Raw genomic sequence first — 19,209 nt, 5'->3', positions numbered from 1 at the left:
AAAAGAGAGTGGAATTTGCTGTTATTATGTTATAGCCCTGATGATGTTACCTAGTAATGAAACTTCTGCAAGAAAACCATCAAGCTCAGAAAACACCAAGAACCCCAAAACCATAGAATTACTTGTTTGATTCTACTATACGGTACCTTTATACAACACGCTTCGGCACGATTGATCAATCACCGATAGCTGACTGATTTTACAATATCATGCTAAACTGTAAATAAACTAACCATATCACATCTTAGTCCCTTGTTGTCGTCTATAGTTTATGTGCATTTTCCAATCAGACCCCTGTAACAATTCTAGGTAAATTCAATATACAGGTAGTCCTTGACTTACAATCATTTGTTTAGTGACCGTTTAAACATTATAACAGCACTGAAAAAAGTGACTCATGCAAGTTTTCCCCACTTACAACATTCCCATGGTCACGTGATCAAAATTCACTTGGTAACTGGCTCATATTTATGACTGTTGAAGTCTTCCAGATGTGATCACCTTTTCCAAGCTTCCGAGAACTAAAGTCAATGGGGAATCGAGATTTGCTTAACAACCATGATTACTAACTTAACTGTAATGATCCACTTAATGACTGTGTAAAGAAAGATTGTAAAAGGGGGCAAAACTTGCTCAACAACGGTTTTGCTTAGCAACAGAACAATCAGGCGCAATTGTGGTCATAAGTCAAGGGTTACCTATACAGACATACACATCATAAAAATACCACAGCATGAAGAAAAACAAGAATTTCTTCCTAAACTGGAAAAAAAGAAGCCTGCGACAACCCCAGTATCAGGCTGCCCAGTGATGTCCTGTGATAATTTTAATAACTGATAAAAAAATACAAAACAGAATAATAGTTGAAATAATAATAGTTGAATAATAGTTGAAAGGGACTTTGGAGGTCTTCTAGTCCAGGGGTCTCCAATCCTTTGGACCTCAGGGACCACTAAATTCATAATTTTAAATCCCGCAGACCACTAATATGATCTGCCTAATGACCAGGTGGGTGGGTGTAGCTAGATGGTCATGTGACTGGGCTGGCATAGCCAACTGATGTCACTCACGTCAAGGGGCACTTCGCAGGCCTCTACTCGCCCCTCCCCTCCCAGCCACTCCTCGCCAGCCCGTCCTGCTCCTTACAGCCCAACAGGAAGCAGTTGCTGGAGCTAAACAGCCACCATGAGAAAGTTGGAATGACCAAGGAGGAGGCTCAGCAAAAGTACCTCATTGAGGACTACCAGCATAGGCTCAGCAGAAGCACCTCATTGAGGACTACCAGCATAGGCTTTCCAAGCAGTGGGAGTGCAAGGCCAGGTACCGGCACCTGGAGGCTCATGGGACTGAGAAGGTCAGCCAGTTCCAGGCCATGATGCAGCCTCACTGGAACAAGGCCCCCCAGCTCCTGGCCACCAGCGATGCTTCCTTCCAGCCTTCGCCCAAAGCCCCTCACCAGGAGGCTGAAGCAGACCCCAAGTCGGAATTTCTGCCCCCCTCCGACCCCCACAAAAAAAAACCAAAGTGGGAGACTCTCTGCAGCAACACAAATGTTCATTGTACGTATGCGTCCAAGGGGCATAGTTTGAAGACCCCTCATTTAGTGCAATATAAAAAATGCAGATAATTTTTCTGCGGACCACCAAAAGTTTCTCATGGACCACCAATTGGTGACCGCTGATCTAGTCCAACCCACTGCTCAATTATTGTCAATTATTAATGTACATTTGTTTAAATAAGATAAAGCTTTAGATAGATAGATAGATAGATAGATAGATAGATAGATAGATAGATAGATAGATAGATAGATAGATAGATAGTGATAGATATGAGAGAGAGAGAATGAGTGGATAGATAGATAGATAGATAGATAGATAGATAGATAGATAGATAGATAGATAGATAGATAGATAGATAGATAGATGATAGATAGATGATAGATAGATGATAGATAGATAGATAGATAGATAGATAGATAGATAGATAGATAGATAGATAGATAGATAGATAGATAGATAGATAAGATAGATAGATATAGAGTGATAGTGATAGATATGAGAGAAAGAGAATGAGTGGATAGATAGATGGATAGATAGATGGATGGATGGATGGATGGATGGATGGATGGATGGATAGATAGATAGATAGATAGATAGATAGATAGATAGATAGATAGATAGATAGATAGATAGATAGATAGATAGATAGATAGATAGATAGATAGATAGATAGATAGATAGATAGATAGATAGATAGATAGATAGATAGATAATGTTTTTGTAGATTTTCACGGGTGTTAGGTATGCTGGTCTTGTTGTATTTGGGTCTTTTCCCGTATAAGATCTTACAATACAACAAGACCAGCAGATATATATATGTATACACACACACATGCATATATACACACATAATACACACACACACATATCTATACATATCTATATACATACCTATACATACATACATACATACATAATCTATATACATACATACACATACATACCTATTATATGTGTATATTATGTATTGTGTGTGTTTGTGTGTGTGTTTGTGTGTGTGTACACAGACACACAAAATTACCGGGGGGGGGGGGTTAATTGCCACAGCCATGAGGGGAGCATGAAAAATTGCCTCAGCTCAACCCACCCAGGCTGTGGAAAACCACGGTTCGGAGCCAAAGGACGGCCCGTTGCTTCATATCCGGCAACTCCACAGGCTCAGCACGATGGGCTTCGGGATCATTCGCTGCCTCTTGAGGCCGGCCTACCTCGCAGGGCTGCCGTGAGTGGGGGGGGAGGAGAAAAGGGGGGCGTGGAAGGAGAAGGAAATCTCGGCGGGGGCTTGATGTTCCCCCAACTGACGCCGCCTCAGGCACCCCCTTTTCCCCACGTGGCCCCCGACTTCCCCACACACGTCAAATTGGCTCCCTCACAAACGCGCGCGCGACCCTCCCCCCCACCTTCCTTGCCAGCCTGGCTTCCCCTCCCCCCCTCCCTAACAAGCCCCACCCACCGCTCGCGCTTCCTCCCCCTGCCCCCCCCTCCGTCTTACCTGCTTGCCGTTGAACCAGCCTCGTTTTCTCCCCCTCCCTTGCCAATATTTGGGACCCTCTCACCGGCCGCCGCCCTGACAGCCAATGGTCGGCCAGGGGAGGCGGGCGTGTACGGCCGTCGGATCCAATCCGCAGGCAAGCAGGGCGGTTGGCAACACTGCTGGGGGTGGCTGTCCCTCTCCCGCTTCTCTAACCGACGTTTCCCTTCTTGCCCAATCGCCGCAACTAAGCTAGGTTGAGAAAGCTTGGACGTTTGGGATGCTTTCGACGCTCCCACCTGGGGAGAAAGGAGGGGGGGGAGTTGTTTACATCCGGGGCTCAAAGGAGGAGGAGGTGCTCGACGTGTAATGTAGCCGGTGTGGAAAGAGCCAATGGGATTGGGGGTTGTCGGATATGCGTAAGCCACACCCACCAGTGACGAAAGGTTGTTTACCGCTTGGGAAGGAGCAAACTGAGGACTAGCGTGTGACGTCAGGAGGCGGCTGACGCAATGACGTAAACAGTAAGGCACTTTTCGGGACATGTAGAGATAGAAAAGGGTAGAGGGACAAATCGATGTCTGACAATGTAGGCTTATTTAAAACCAGGATATAGACTTGTGAAAAAGTCTTAATTTTCATAAAATTAAGGGCTCTTAATTCACAAAATACTCATTTGGTCTAGTGATTAAGATGCTGAATTAAAGAACCAGTTAAGTCTAAAACGGGTGGGCAATTAGGCCCCTGTAACCACCTGTGGACTTCAACTCCCAGAATTCCTGTCCCAGCATTAGAGACAGCAAAATAAAAGAAATATTGAATTATGCAATATTTTGCACCTGTACAGGTAGTCCTTAACTCACAACCACCAGAGTCCAACATTTCTGTTAAGCAAGAGTTGTTAAGTGAGCTTCGTCCCATCTTACGACCTTTTTTGCCGCCGTTGTTAAGTGAATGACTACTTTTGTTAAGTTATAATTCTGATAGAAAAGAAATAGATGCTACGTGGCCTATTCTAAAGAGTGAATCTTTGTCAAAAGAAGAAAACAAAAGGCTAGTATACACAGGTAGTCTTCCACTTATGATGGTTTATTTAGTGGCTGAAATTACGGCACTGAAAAAAAGTGGCTTATGACCATTTTTCACACTTATGACCATTGCAGCATGCCCGGGGGTCATGTGATTGACATTCGGAGGCTTGACAATTGACTCACATTTATGACAGTTCCAGTATCCCGGAATCATGTGATGATCTTGTCACATTTTGATGAGTAAAGTCAATGGGGAAGCCAGATTCACTTAACGGCCATGTTACTAATTTAACAATTGCAGTGATTCACTTAACAAACGTGGCAAGAAAAGTCGTTAAATGGGGCAAAACACACTTAACAGTTTTTTTCCCCACTTAGCATCATAAATTCTGAGCTCAATTGTGGTATGTCTCAGTTGTGAACCGAGATGATGGATGGATGGATATGTAGATTAGTATTAGTATTTAATAAATTTATAGGCCACCCAATCCCGAAGGACTCCGGGCGGCTTACAGAAAAGTGATGAGAGAGAGGGAGACAGACTGACAGATAATAGATATGGAGACAGATATACAGGGATGAATGATGGATGGGGAGATAGATGGGAGGGAGGGAGGGAGGAGAGAGTGATTTTTTTCTTTCTAGCTTTATTGTTGTGTTGAAGGGTTTTCCTTTTTCCGTACATTACAGAAATAATTTCTTTCAAAAAACAAGTTATGGGAAAACCTGAGATGTGTAGCTATGTTTAAAAATAGTTTTTAAAAACCAGAAAGCACCGGACAGGTTTTTAGCAATTTTATTTTATTGTAGGTATACAATGACAACATATGCAAACTAGAAAACTAACCCAATAACTTAAAAAAAAGAAAAACCTCTGGTGGCCACCCTTAAGTGCACCATCAATGGTTAGAATAGTAAAATATCTCATGCGTCCACAAAGGAATGTATCATAATTCCAAGTATATCACCAAGAGAACTTCAAAAAGCAGCCCCCAGGAATTGGGAGCCCAAGAATTGATGGAGAAAAAACTTCTCTTTTTTTTAGCTAAAATACTGGCCCTTCATCTTAACAAACAAACAAACAATGAAAAACCAAATGCAAATACAGCCAGACCTAAAGTACTGCATAGTATTTTAATTAATTTAATTAAAACACAAGAACCCAGCATACAGCTGTTTATAAAGGCTCAACATCTTTTCAGCGTACATTTCATTCTGAATAGAGAAAAATCTAAAAGTTAATAAAAAGGAAGAAAATAGACCTACTATTATATTCTCTAATAGAGCGCATTCCAGGCAAAACATTATTAAGAACTACGAAAATACGTATCTTCCATTCTGTTTTTAATAATTTACTTTTGTTAAAAAGTTGTGAGGTCGTCACAGGAAGGCTATACAAATCCGTTAATTTGTACTAAATTAACTCCCCCCCCCCCGCACTCCAAACTATATTTTAAAAATAAAAAATAAAACAGCTTCCCAACGCAAGTTTTTATATTGTGTTGTTATTTTTACCTTTGTTGTAACAATCAATGCAAGTGTACCCAGGGAAGGAAACTATGAGTTGTATGAAGGAATATAAATTTACGTGTATATATATATATTTTTTACACCAACCTCTCTATCCTTCTAAGGATGCCTACAAAATTCACAGTTATATGACAATTGGGGGGAGGGAGGGGAGTCAGAAGGTTGGGATAAAGCTGTTTAAATTAACCCGCCTTCTTCGACATTAAAAAATAATGATGGTTTTTTTCTCTCTCTCTCTCTCGATAAAAGGGAGCAGAGAATGGAACTGCAGCTTCAAATTCCCTGCAAATCTCCAGGTTGGGTTGGATTTCTGGACGAGACGGAGAAGATTCAGCAAACACACAAAGCTTTCCTAGTTTGGTGGAATAAAGGGTTATCTATCCCCCCCAATTTTTTCTGTCCTCGTACACTTCGGCGCATGGCCAGCCTGTTGGTGATTTTATGCTGTGGGGTGGAAGAGAGGCTTTCGGGCTGCCCGCCAACGTTTCGGGTCAGGACGCGCCTCGGTTTCTTCACCACCGGCCCCGAGTTGGATTCTTCCAATGTCCTTTTGAAATTGGCCAACGATGGAGTCCTCTCTTCTTCCTGGACTTTGGACGCATCGCTCGGGGAGGCCTTCAAGGATTTGGGGTCCGGACCCGCACTCCTGGCGTTGGAGGGAGACAAAGTCCCCGGTGGGTTTCGACCGAACGAGTCGTGCGCCCGCAGCCCGAGTGCCTTGCCGCCCTTCTCGTCCGACGACACCGCCTCTCTCGAGCAAGCGGCTCCCAAACCGTCATGGTCCTTCGTCAGCTCCTCAACTTGTTCCGGAAATCTGCCCGACACAACAGCACTGCTGCAGGAGAATAAAGGCAGGCCTTCCGAGGAACTCAACCGGGGCCACAAGTCATCATCTACGACCTGGTGGGATTTAAAAAATAATAATAATAATAATGCATTTTCAATTTCAAAGATTCCTTTTCAGTTTCGTGAAAAAAAAAGGGACCATGAGAGCAGTGTTACAATATCTCAGGGGCTGCCGCAGAGAAGAGGGAGTCAAGCTATTCTCTCCAAGGCACCTGAAGGCAGGAGAAGCAGCAATGGGTGGGAACTAATCAAGGAGAGAAGCAACCTAGAACTAAGGAGAAATTTCCTGACAGAACAAATAATCGCCAGAAAAACTTGCCTCCAGAAGTTGTGGGTGCTCCAACACTGGAGGTTTTAAAGAAAAGATTGGGCAACCATTTGTCAAAAAATGTTAGGAATATAATCTAACGGTTGGGTTGGCAATCTATAAATCATGTAACAATGTTGTACCTGTTTTTTTTAAATCATACTGTAAAATGTGACTGGTTGCTGTTTTTCCTCAATCGGCCATAAGAGGGAGCCAGAATGACTGTTAGCTTTCTGTTCGTTAGATGCTGGGCTGATCTGATCTGAGTGTTTTGGAAGCTGGCTGTTAGAAAGTGCCATGAGCTATTGTAAGTTTTGCAACTGCTAGCAAACTTTGAGATCTGAACTGATTATATGATACTGGACTATGTTATTTGGATTGGATTTGGATTTGGATTTATCTTTATTTGTATGCCGCCCTTTTCCCTGAGGGGACTCAGGGCGGCTCACAATTCAGGGGGAGGGAAGGACAAAACAAGTTATACACATGAAGACAATACATCGTTAAAAAGCACAACAATCATACTATTCGGGTGGGGCTGAAGTCTTTAGCCCCAGGCCTGTCAGGACAGCCAGGTTTTAAGGGCTACGCGGAAGGTCTGAAGGGTGGTGAGGGTACGAATCTCCACGGGAGATTTGGATTATCCCTGAACTGAAAGGCGTTGATGACTGACTGTCTTATCCGTGTATGACTTGGACTGTTTGATGGACTCTGATACCTCTATTTCCACGAAAGTAAAAGCCTATTTAAACTGCAGTGTCTCTGTATGCTGGTTTGTGTGTTCTCCAACACAACTCTCACAACTCGCTCTCCCAACGGGAAGCCTACCTAACATCTATGCTGAGCAGGGGGTTGGGCTAGAAGACCTCCAATGTCCCTTCCGATTCTATTATTCTATTCTATCTCTTATACTGGTAGTCCTCGACGTATGACCACAATTGAGCCTGAAACGTCTGTTGTAAAGTGAGCTTCCGACAAGCAAAGTCAATGGGGAAAGCAGGAGTCCCTTACCAGCTGTGTGATTCACTTAACAACTGCAGTGATTCACTTAACAACCAGGGCAAAAAAAAATGCTATTCAGCCTAGTCTCCAAAGCATCAGACAAGCGGATATGTATCCTGGCTAAAAACAACTGTCGGAGGAGCTGTGGACGGATGGCATAAATTCTGGGGCAGGGGGCTTCCCATGCCAGAATACCCTTGTCCAAATTGTGGCTCTCTCCGTTCTGCAGCTATGATGTCATGAAATGCCTGTAAGAAAACCACCCAGAACCCTAAACAAAGATTATTAGGGGGATGGAAGCTAAAACATATGAAGGAGGGTTGCAAGAATTGGGTATGTCTCATTTAATGAAAAGAAGGACCAGGGGAGACATGATAGCTGTGTTCCGATATCTCAGGGGTTGCCCCAAATAAGAGGGAGTCAAACTATTCTCCAAGGCGCCTGAGGGTAGAACAAGAAGCAATGGGTGGAAACTAATCAAGGAGAGGAGCAACTTAGAACTGAGGAGGAATTTCCTGACAGTTAGAACAATTCACCAGTGGAACAACTTTCCTCCAGAAGTTGTGAATGCTCCAACACTGGAAGTTTTTAAGAAGAGGTTGGATAACCATTTGTCTGAAACGGGATAGGGCTTCCTGCCTGAGCAGGGGGTTGGACTAGAAGACCTCCAAGGTCCCTTCCAAGGTCACTCATAAAGCCCTTCATGGTAGTGGGTCTGCGTACTTGAGAGACCGCCTCCTGCCAATTACCTCCCTGCGACCAATTAGATCACATAGATTAGGCCTCCTCCGAGTTCCATCTGCCAGTCAGTGCCGACTGGCAACTACACGGAGGAGAGCCTTTTCAGTAGTAGCTCCGACCCTTTGGAACGATCTCCCCGTGGAGATTCGTACCCTCACCACCGTCCAGGCCTTCCGCACAGCCCTCAAGACCTGGCTAGCCCGTCAGGCCTGGGGACAAAGACAATTGCCCCCACCCGAATGATGAATGAATGTTGCTTATTATTTTACTTCTATGTATTGTGTGTGTCTAATGTTTGTATATCCCCTCCCCTCATTTTATGTAAGCCGCCCTGAGTCCCCTCAGGGAAAAGGGCAGCCTATAAGTATTAATAAATACTCTAAATACTCTAATACCCCCTTCCAGCTTTGTTATTCTGTTGTGCAATAATTCCCCCCCCCCCCCGCCCGGGGACAACACTAAAGCACAGTTCTTAAGTCTTATTCCCAGCTGCACTCGCTTGTCAAACCCATTCAGACATGCTAGGACTGCAATTGCTAGAACTGTGAAACAGACTTTATGACAGCCAGTGACCACCGCTGGGAGTCCTCCACTTAGAACAGTTCATTTAGTGACTGTTCAAAGTTACAATGGCACCACTAGAAAAAAAGTGATTAATAACCATTTTTCACACTTATGATTGTCACAGCATCCCCGTGGTTGCATGATTCACATTCAGATGCTTTTGACAACTGACTCACATTTACGACGGTTGCAGTGTCCCGGGGTCATTTGATCTCCTTTTGAGAAAGTCAAACGGGGAATCCGGATTCAAGCAACGCTTTGACTAATTTAACAAGTAGAGTGAAACACTTAACAACGGTGGCAAGTAAAGTCATAAATGGGGCAAAACTCAGTTAACAAATTTCTCACTGAGCAGCATAAATTTGGGGCTCAAATTTTATGGATGTAAGTTGAGGACTCCCTGTATAATGGCCCAAATTCCTTCAGCCAGCCTTGCTGGGAATTTTGTGTATCCCAATCTCCAAATATTTGGAAGTCACTTTTTTTTGCTAAGTGACCTGGTAGGTCAAGGACCTCCTGTATATTATGCAGGTGGTCCTCGACTTATGACCACAACTAAGCCCAACATTTCTGTTCCTAAGCGAGACATTTGTTAAGTGAGTTTTGCCTCATTTTGCAGCCTTTCTTGAGACTGTTAAGTGAATCACTGCAGTCCAGTGGTGATATCTAAAAAAATTCCCTACTGGTTCTGTGGGCGTGGCTAGGTGGGGTCATGTGACTGGGTGGGTGTGGCTTGGTGGTCATGGTCATGTGACTGGATGAGCTCAAAAACCAACTTTCACACTTCACACACCAACAACACAAAAGCCACAAAACTGACTCACACACAATGCAAAAGCAGCTGGACTTCCACAAGCAGGAACCTCAGAGAGTCACAGAGAGCTCCATAACCAACTATCACACTTAACACAAAAATAACACAAAAGCAACACAACTGAATCCTACACAACTGACTCTCACACAATGAAGAAGCAGCTGGACATCACACAAAATGCCCCATGTAACAAGAAGGAGCCTCACAGAGTCACAGAGAGCTCCATAACCAACTATCACACTTAACACAAAAAGAACACAAAAGGTACACAACTGACTCCTACACAGCTGACTCTCACACAATGCAGAAGCAGCTGGACAACACACAAAACGCCCCCTGCAACAAGCAGGAACCTCAGAGAGTCACAGAGAGCTCCATAACCAATATCACACAACACAAAAATAACACAAAAGCAACACAACTGAATCCTACACAACTGACTCTCACACAATGCAGAAGCAGCTGGACAACACACAAAACGGCCCCTGCAACAAGCAGGAACCTCAGAGAGTCCCAGAGAGCTCCATAACCAACTATCACACTTAACACAAAAATAACACAAAAGCTACAGCTTTAAGACTTGCGTGCTTCAAATGCCAGACTTTCTGAGCCAACATTTTGGTTGCTAAGCAGGACCGTTGTTAAGTGATACTCATATTATATAACACTTTTAATTAAGCGGGTACATTGAACAAACATAACTTTGAGTTTCAAATAATACTGATTTCGTTGTTGTCTTAGGTGAAATCTGTGAAAAAAATTCAGGTGCTCAGGCATGAAAATGTGCCGCTCAAACACTATACTTTTCTGCTCACACTGAAAAAAAATTAGAGGGAACATTGCCGGTTGTAAGTCATTTTTTCCCCCAATGCCACTGTAACTCCCTAGTCGCTCAACAAATGTCGTAAGTCAAGGACTACACTGTCCACCTCTGGCTGGTGCAAGAAATTCCATGTCCCCCTAAAGGTTTCATTGCCGTCTTCAATGCCATCATCCCCCCGTGCCAGGAATGGGATCCTGGTGGACACTGGCTGGGTGGAGGGGCCCAATTCGGAGCTGGCAGCAGATTCGGACAGTGAGGAGGTTGGGGAGGAAGATGGGCCAGTCCTGGAGTCTGGGGAAGGCTCTGATGAGGGCTCTGTGTCGGAGGCAGAGAGGGGGCCAGGGCCGTCCAACAGTTATCAGCTGCCTTCAGAGTCAGACATCCGTGAGGCAGAAGAACAGCTGGAGCCTGTTCCCAGTGTGCGCATGAGCAGAGTTGCCAGACGAAGGGAACAGCTAAAGAACAGGGATCAACTTGGGAGTAAGGCCACAGGTGGATGGTGAATGGCCCCTCCCAGAGGACATAAAAGAGGAGCGAAAGGGGAGTAAAGTTTGCAGGAGACAATGAGCTCACTTAATTGGTTCGTGACTCTCCGGACCTCCTTGCCAAGTTCTGCAGAGATCGGCCTGGCAGCTCTCCAAGCCTGATAAGGTCTGTGACTGTAAATCCTCCCTGGAAAGTCTTTGCTGGATGTGAATGAGCAGAATTCACAGTCAATTAATAAAAGGGTTTTTTGGTTGGGACAAGGAGTTTGCTTCATGCTTTTGGGAAGCCTCGGCCAGAACAAAAACCCCTCTCTGCCACCCCGCCAAAGATAAACAACCAGGTGGTCTCAAGAACTCCCAGAAAGAGGACTAACAACCAGAGGACTGCAAAGAAATATAGTCCCTTCATCCCACCATCAACATCATTATGTCAGGACCTATCCTTCCACCACCACCCACCATTCCAGTCTCAACTCTCAGTACTTATACCAAAGATGCTTTTTTTTTTCAAAAGGCAACTGGAGTTTCTTGAAGACATTTCTCTTCTCGTCCAAGAAGCTTCTTCGGTTCTGACTCAACGGTGGAGGATGGAAGGATTTATAATTCCTTGCAGTCATCTTGTTGTTAGCACGCTCTCCGAGAATTATTGAGGGTACTCGGAGGTTTATCTATTATTTATTATTTACCTATTATTTAGAAGAGCCGAGGTGGCGCAGTGGTTAGGGTGCAGTACTGCCGGCCACTTCAGCTGACTGTTAGCTGCAGTTCGGCGGTTCAAATCTCACCGGCTCAAGGTTGACTCAGCCTTCCATCCTTCCGAGGTGGGTGAAATGAGGACCCGGATTGTTGTTGGGGGCGATATGCTGACTCTGTAAACCGCTTAGAGAGGGCTGAAAGCCCTATGAAGCGGTATATAAGTCTAACTGCTATTGCTATTGCTATCTGTGCCCTTATGGACACCGGGAAAGACCATATGGGTGTGAAGCCTTCTTGGAACTGCTGAAAGGACTGTATTGTAAACAGGAGAGAGGTGGTGTCATGTCCCTCCCCCTTTGGAGAGGGAGGGAGGGGGCTGTTCAATCTTAACGCAGATGGCCCCTTGGACCCCTCTTTCAAACCAGCGGACCCCTGTGGGAAATGTGGACTTTGCTGTCTTCAAAACCCTGGCCTTTATCTTTCAAATGCGTATGGATTGCTGAATCTTATCCTAAGGGATTTGTTCTCCCGGTTCACCGACAAAAGGGCGCCCGACAAAACCGCGCCCGACAAAACCGCGCCCGACAAAACCGCAGTGACAAAACCGTGAGTTTTAAACCGCACCGACGAATGAGGGCTGAATCGCGCCGACAACAGCCCGGCGACAGAAGCGCGCTGTAAACCCTAACCCTAACCCTAAATCTAACCCTAAATGTAACCCTAACCCTAACCCTAACCCTAAACATAACCCTAACCCTAACCCGAAACCTAACCCGAAACCTAACCCGAAACCTAACCCGAAACCTAACCCGAAACCTATCCCTAACCCTAACATAATGCTAATCCTAATCCTAAACGTAATGCTAACCCTAACCCTAAACATAACCCTAAAACTAACCCTAACCCTAACCCTAAACATAACCCTAACCCTAACCCTAACCCTAAACATAACCCTAAACATAACCCTAAACCTAACCCTTACCTTAACTTAAATCACCCTTCTGTCGACGCGCTGTTGTAAATTGCCCTTCTGTCGACGCGCTGTTGTTGGCGCGTTGATAACATCGCGGTTTTAGCGATGCGGTTTTAGTGACGCGCTTTTGTCGGGTCACGGTTCTCCCAGGTTGGGCCATGTGTTTGTGAAGTGGCTGTTTTGTTTCTCCAATGTACAAATCTGTACACGTCTCACTTAACTGTATGTACTGCATAGAGCACATTGCCCACTTTATGTCTGGGCATTTTATCCTTGGGGAGGACAAGCTTCTGCTTCAGTACATTTTTGGGGTTTAAAGTGTGTACAGTCAGTCCTCAACCTATGACCACAATTGAGCCCAAAATTTCTGTTGTTAAGTGAGATATTTGTTAAGTGTTTGGCTGCATTCCGTGATCCTATTTGCTATGGTTGTTAAGCGAACCCCTGCAGTTGTTACATTAGTAACATGGTTGTTAACCAAATCGGGCTCCCCGCTTGCCTTTGCTTGTCAGAAGGTCGTAAAAGGGGATCGCATAACCTGGGAACACTGCAACTGTGATAAAGATATGTTGGTTGCCAAGGGTCTAAATTTTGATCAAGTGACCACGGGGATGGTCGTAAGTGTGAAAAACGGGCGCAAACCACTGTTGAACGGTCACCAAACTGTTATGGCTCGCCGGTGGCCAGCAGAGCTGGCCGCAGAGTCAGACAGTGTGGAGGCTGGGGAGGAACCTGGGACAGTCCTGGGGATTGAGGAAGGCTCAGACGAGGGCTCTGCGTCAGAGGCAGGGAGGGAGCTAGTCAGCAGCGAGGCAGAGGAACAGCTGGAGCCCGTTCCCAGTGTGCGCATGCGCAGAGCTGCCAGAAGACAAGAACAACTATGAAAGGAGGGTCCACGTGGGAGTAAAGCCACACCTTGGAGGTGATTGGCCCCTCCCACAGGGAACAAAAGAGGAGCGAATGGGGAGGGGGCTTTTGCAGGAAACAATTCGTCCCTTCGGTCGTTTCAAGGGAGGAAAGTTCTGTTTGTGGCTATAAGAGACTCTGTGCCAAGTTTTGCCTTGCCCTGCGTTAGGAAACTACTTATCTGGCAGCTCTCCAAGCGAGATGAGCCGAGGTGGCGCAGTGGTTAAATGCAGCACTGCAGGCTACTTCAGCTGACTGCAGTTCTGCAGTTCGGCTGTTCAAATCTCACCCGCTCAGGGTTGACTCAGCCTTCCATCCTTCCGAGGTGGGTAAAATGAGGACCCGGATTGTTGTTGGGGGCAATATGCTGACTCTGTAAACCGCTTAGAGAGGGCTGAAAGCCCTATGAAGCGGTATATAAGTCTAACTGCTATTGCTATTGCTAGATAAGGTTCGTGTGGATAAACATTCCTCGGAAAGACTGTTTGCCAAGCCTTGCAGACTGTGAATGAAAGGAATCTACAGTTGGGTCAATAAAAGGGGTTTTGCCGGGACCCAGACTCTGCCTCTTGCTTTTTAAGGCAGAACAGCCCCCACCCAAAAGAAACTCACAGAAAGGGACTCCAACTGAGCATCTATTCCATTTATTTGCCTCTTTCTTTGTCAAAAGCATCTCTTTTGCCCCCGGGTCATTACTCTGACCGATGCGAGTGCCCACCTCCTCCTGCTGCCCCGGCTTGGCACCCCAATGCCTCTCCGTCTACTCAGACACGTTTTCTGCAAGACAGAGGGCACCGAGTTACTAAGAGGATACCCACCGCATGGCAATGCCACCTTGACCCTTTTGCAAGAGCTACCGTTAAGTCCCTTCACGGGTAGTCCTCGACTTACGACCACAAAGTTTCCACTGATAAGTGAGACAGTTTTTAAGTGGGCTCTGCCTCATTTTTATACAGGTAGTCCTCGACTTACGACCACAAAGTTTCCACTGATAAGTGAGACAGTTTTTAAGTGGGCTCTGCCTCATTTTTATACAGGTAGTCCTCGACTTACGACCACAAAGTTTCCACTGATAAGTGAGACAGTTTTTAAGTGGGCTCTGCCTCATTTTTACACAGGTAGTCCTCGACGTACGTCTACAATTGAGCCCAAAATTTCTGTTGTTAAGTGAGGCATTTTTTTTGAGTGAGATGTGCCTCATCTTTCTTGCCACGGTGGTTTAAGTGGAATCACTGCAGTTGTTAAGTTAGTAACAAGGTTGTTAAGCAAATCTGGCTGGCCCGTTGATTTTGCTTGTCAGAAAGTCAGAAAAGGGGGGAATCACGTCACACTGCAACCGTCATAAATATGAGTCAGTTGCCAACCGTCTCAATTTTGATAATGTGACCAAGGGGATGCTGCAATGGTCATAAAAGTGAAACAACACACAACGTAAATTTTGCCCTCTGCTGTGGCCGTAACTCAAGGACTATCTGTAATTCTGCAGAGATTTGTTGTAACTTAGAACAGTCATTATGTGACCAGTCATAAGTCAAGGACTACCTACCGTGTTGCCCACAAAATAAAATCCAACTGGAAAATAAGCTCCTAATGATCCTTTTGAAAGAAAAATTAATGTACAACCCAGTCTTATTTTCAGGGAAACATGGTGTATATATTGCCCAGGGGTCCACAACCCCCCCCCAAAAAAACCTTACTCTATGGAACCAGTCCCTGGTGCCCCAAAGGTTGGAAGCCACTTCCTCAGCCCCTTTGCAAACCTTATACTAACTTCCCTTGAAGATAAACTCATGCTATTAAGCCAAACTGTAAACAGAAGGCTAATCTTAAAGGTAAAGGTTCCCCTCACACATATGTGCCACTTGTTCCTGACTCTAGGGGGCGGTGCTCATCTCCGTTTCAAAGCCGAAGAGCTAGCACTGTCCGAAAACGTCTCCGTGGTCATGTGGCTGGTATGACTCAACGCCGAAGGCGCACGGAACGCTGTTACCTTCCCATCAAAGATGGATCCTATTTTTCTTCTTGCATTTTTTACGTGCTTTTGAGCTGCTAGGCGGGCAGAAGCTGGGACAAGTTACGGGAGCTCACTCAATTACGCGGCGCTAGTTCGAACCTCCGAACTGCTGACCTTTCTGATCGATAAGCTCAGCGTCTTAGCCACTGAGCCACCGCGTTAATCTTACACAAGATTTAAAAATATATATTGTAAGTTGTTGTATTTGTTTCTCACCACTAGGAGGCAGCACACAACTGATTTTTGCCCTTGTATGGGGACTCATCTGGCACAAGTTAGCACTCCCTCTACAAATAGTCCTCAACTTACGACAACTCGTTTAGCCACCATCCAAAGCTACAGCAGCAGTGAAAACAGGGACAAACAGTCCTCACGGTTACAACAATTGCAGCATCCTATGATCCTATGATCGACATTCCAGTACTTTGGCAAACCCTGGCCATCTCTCGCTTGGACTACTGCAATGCACTCTACGTGGGGCTACCCTCGGAAACTAAAGCTGGCTCAGAATGCAGCCTCAGGGGCAACCCTCGAGTCCCCAATAATGGCCCATGCTGCACCACTGTTATGCAGACTGTGAGTTTTAAAGACGTCTGAGTGAATCTGGGAAGAGGCAGAGGGGCTGGAAGTGTGCACATGTGCACAGGCTGTCAGTTTTAAAAACGTCTGAGTGAATCCAGGAAGAGAGAAGAGGCAGAAAGGCTGGAAGTGTGTGCTGTGCACAGGCTGTGAGTTTTAAAGACATCTGAGTGAATCCAGGAAGAGGGAAAAGGCAGAGGGGCTGGAAGTGTGTGTGTAAGGTAAACGTCAGTAATGTTGAAGACCGGCAAGGACAGCCATATTTCCTCTGTAAGTAGCTGTTTTATTGTTTTGTGTACTTATTTTATTCTTTTTTAAGTAGTAAGTGGACAAAATAATAAATTTCCCTTTTTTATATCTTCTTTTTGTAGGTCATTCTTTGGGGCAAAGAATTCAGTGACATCGACTTGGCCACTCCTACAGAGTCATATGACTGCCAAGCTACTCCCACCTGGTCACATAACTGCCAAGCCACCCCCACTCAGTCACATGACTGCCAAGCTACTCCCACCATCACATGACCACCAAGTCACTCCCACAAAACAGGCCACACCTACAGAATAGGTTCTAAAAAAAATTGACCCCCCCCCCACTGGCAACGACCCCCTACTCACACGACCTGGGTTCCCCTCTTCCACCCCTCCCCCTCCAAGCTGGATCACCAAGCCACAAAGATAGAATAACAGAGTTGGAAGGGACCTTGGAGGTCTTCTAGTCCAACCCCCTGCTTAGGCAGGAAACGCTATAACAGTGATGGCTAACCTTTTTCCAATTGTGTGCCAAAAGTGGGAGTAGGCCCATGCACAAGCGTTCCCACACCCCTGCTATGCGCACGACCCCCATCCCCCCCACACTTTTGGCTCATGATGGACCCGTTTTTCACTTTCCCCAGGCTTTCTAGAAGTCTGGGGAGGGCGAAAACAGCCTCCCCCACCCCCCTGAGGCCCTCCGGAGCGCGAAAAACAGGTCCTACAGCCAAACCGGAAGTGACTTCCGGTTTGGCCATAGGGCCGATTTTTGACCTCCGAAGCCTTCAGGGACGCCTCCTAAAGGCTCCAGAGGGTGAATAACGGCCCTATGAGGAAACCAGAAGTCTGTTCCTGAACTTCCAGTTTGCCCGTAGGGCCAGTTGTTTGCGCTCCGGGGCATTCAAGGAAGCCTCCAGAGGGCGAAAAATGGCCTTAAAAGAAGGCCATAGTCAGCCGACCAGCACACGCATGCGCGCTGGAGCTGACAGGGCAACACCTCACGTGCCCTAACAAATGGTTCTGTGTGCCACCTGTGGCACAGGTGCCATAGGTTCGGGCACTATAATATTGCAGACAAATGGTTGTGCAATCTCTTCTTAAAAACTTCTGGAGGCAGGTTGTTCCACTGGTTAATTGTTCTAACTGACAGGAAATTTCTCCTCAGTTCTAAGTTGCTTCTCTCCTTGATTAGTTTCCACCCATTGCTTCTTGTTCTGCCCTCAGGTGCTTTGGAGAATAGTTTGACTTCCTCTTCTTTGGGGCAAACCCTGAGATATTGGAAGACTGCTGTCATGTCTCCCCTAGTCCTTCTTTTCATTAAACTAGACCTACCCAGTTCCTGCAACCGTTCTTCATATGTTAGAGCCTCCAGTCCCATAATCCTCTTTCTTGCTCTTATCTGCACTCTTTCTTTTACAATACAATAGCAGAGTTGGAAGGGACCTTGGAGGTCTTCTAGTCCAACCCCCTCCCTAGGCAGGAAACTCTACACCACTTCAGACAAATGGCTATCCAACATTTTCTTAAAGACTTCCAGTGTTGGGACAGTCACAACTTCTGGAGGCAACTTCTGTTCCACTGATTCATTGTTCTCACTGTCAGGAAATTCCTCCTCAGTTCTAAGTTGCTTCTCTCCTTGATTAGTTTCCACCCATTGCTTCTTGTTCTACCCTCAGGTGCCTTGGAGAATAGCTTGACTCCCTCTTCTTTGTAGCAACCCCTGAGATATTGGAAGACTGCTATCATGTCTCCCCTAGTCCTTCTTTTCATACCCAATTCCTCCACTTGAGCCTTTTTTTTAGCATTCAAACTTACAAAGGGACTTTAAAAAAGTGATGGGCAACCCGTCCTCGCACTTATAGCCGTTGCAACATCCCCATGGTCCCGTGGTCGAAATTAAGACACTTGGCGCATGTTAACAAAGGTTGCAGCTTCCCGGAGGAGTTACACGATCCACATCTGCCTCCTTCCCAAGCCGGCTTCTGACAAGCCAAATCAATGGGGGAAGCCCGATTCGCTTAAACCCCTCCCCCATGCACGATTCATTTAACAACTGCAAAGGTCCGCTTAACAACCATGGCAAAAAAAACCATCATCAAATCAGGCGCGATTCACTTAACAACTGCCTGTCTCAGCAACAGAACTTCTGGTCCCAACTGGTCTTGTAGGTCAACAACTACCGTATTTTTCAGTCTATAAGACGCACCGGAGTATAAGACGCACCATGATTTTGAAGAGGTAATTTTTTTTTTTTAAAAAAAGGGTTTTGCACTCTGCAGGCCTCCCAAACCCTCTGCACACCTGGTTTTTTGCAAAAAATAAGGGGGGGGGGGCAAATGCAGTGTTTGGGAGGCTTGTAGAGTGCTCCTAGGGGCTGGGGGGGTCAAAAACAAGCAGGAAAACAGCCCATTTATCGCAAAAACAGGCCGTTTTTTGCAAAAAAAGAAAAAGAAAAAGGCATGCAGAGGCTTTGGGAGGCTTGTAGAGTGCTCCTGGGGATGGGGGGGGGGGGGACAGCCCATTTTTTTCCCCTCTTTTTTGCCCTCCCCAGCCCCCAGGAGCACTTTGCAAGCCTCCCAAACCCTCTGCACCTCCATTTTTGCCAAGGGGGCAGGATTTT

The 19,209-nt window shown here is 45.8% G+C and overlaps 2 protein-coding genes across 8 annotated transcripts in view; both read right to left on the bottom strand.

The window, feature by feature from the left end:
- Nucleotides 1–3,355, bottom strand: part of BCAS3 (BCAS3 microtubule associated cell migration factor) — a 686,211-nt gene extending 682,856 nt beyond the window's left edge. For 4 of the 7 annotated variants that reach the window (XM_087717092.1, XM_087717090.1, XM_087717091.1 and 1 more), the window contains exon 1: nucleotides 3,052–3,355. The gene's annotated coding sequence lies outside the window, so the exon portion shown is untranslated. The remainder of the gene's footprint in view (nucleotides 1–3,051) is intronic. The other 3 variants (XR_015696858.1, XM_087717095.1, XM_087717096.1) reach the window with 1 other exon arrangement.
- A 1,486-nt stretch (nucleotides 3,356–4,841) lies between these two features.
- The window catches only part of PPM1D (protein phosphatase, Mg2+/Mn2+ dependent 1D), a 36,749-nt gene continuing 22,381 nt past the window's right edge, over nucleotides 4,842–19,209 (bottom strand). Inside the window, exon 6 of the mRNA XM_087717089.1 lies at nucleotides 4,842–6,491. Coding sequence (XP_087573215.1) covers nucleotides 5,922–6,491 — 570 coding nt within the window. The 3' untranslated portion in view covers nucleotides 4,842–5,921. The remainder of the gene's footprint in view (nucleotides 6,492–19,209) is intronic.

This window comes from Thamnophis sirtalis, unplaced genomic scaffold (genome assembly GCF_051295495.1).
Source record: "Thamnophis sirtalis isolate CommonGarterSnake01/CBP01778 unplaced genomic scaffold, rThaSir2_p1.2 scaffold_6, whole genome shotgun sequence".
Lineage (NCBI taxonomy): Eukaryota > Metazoa > Chordata > Lepidosauria > Squamata > Natricidae > Thamnophis > Thamnophis sirtalis.
Note: the sequence above shows the minus strand (reverse complement) of the source record. Positions and strands in the feature narration are given on the sequence as shown.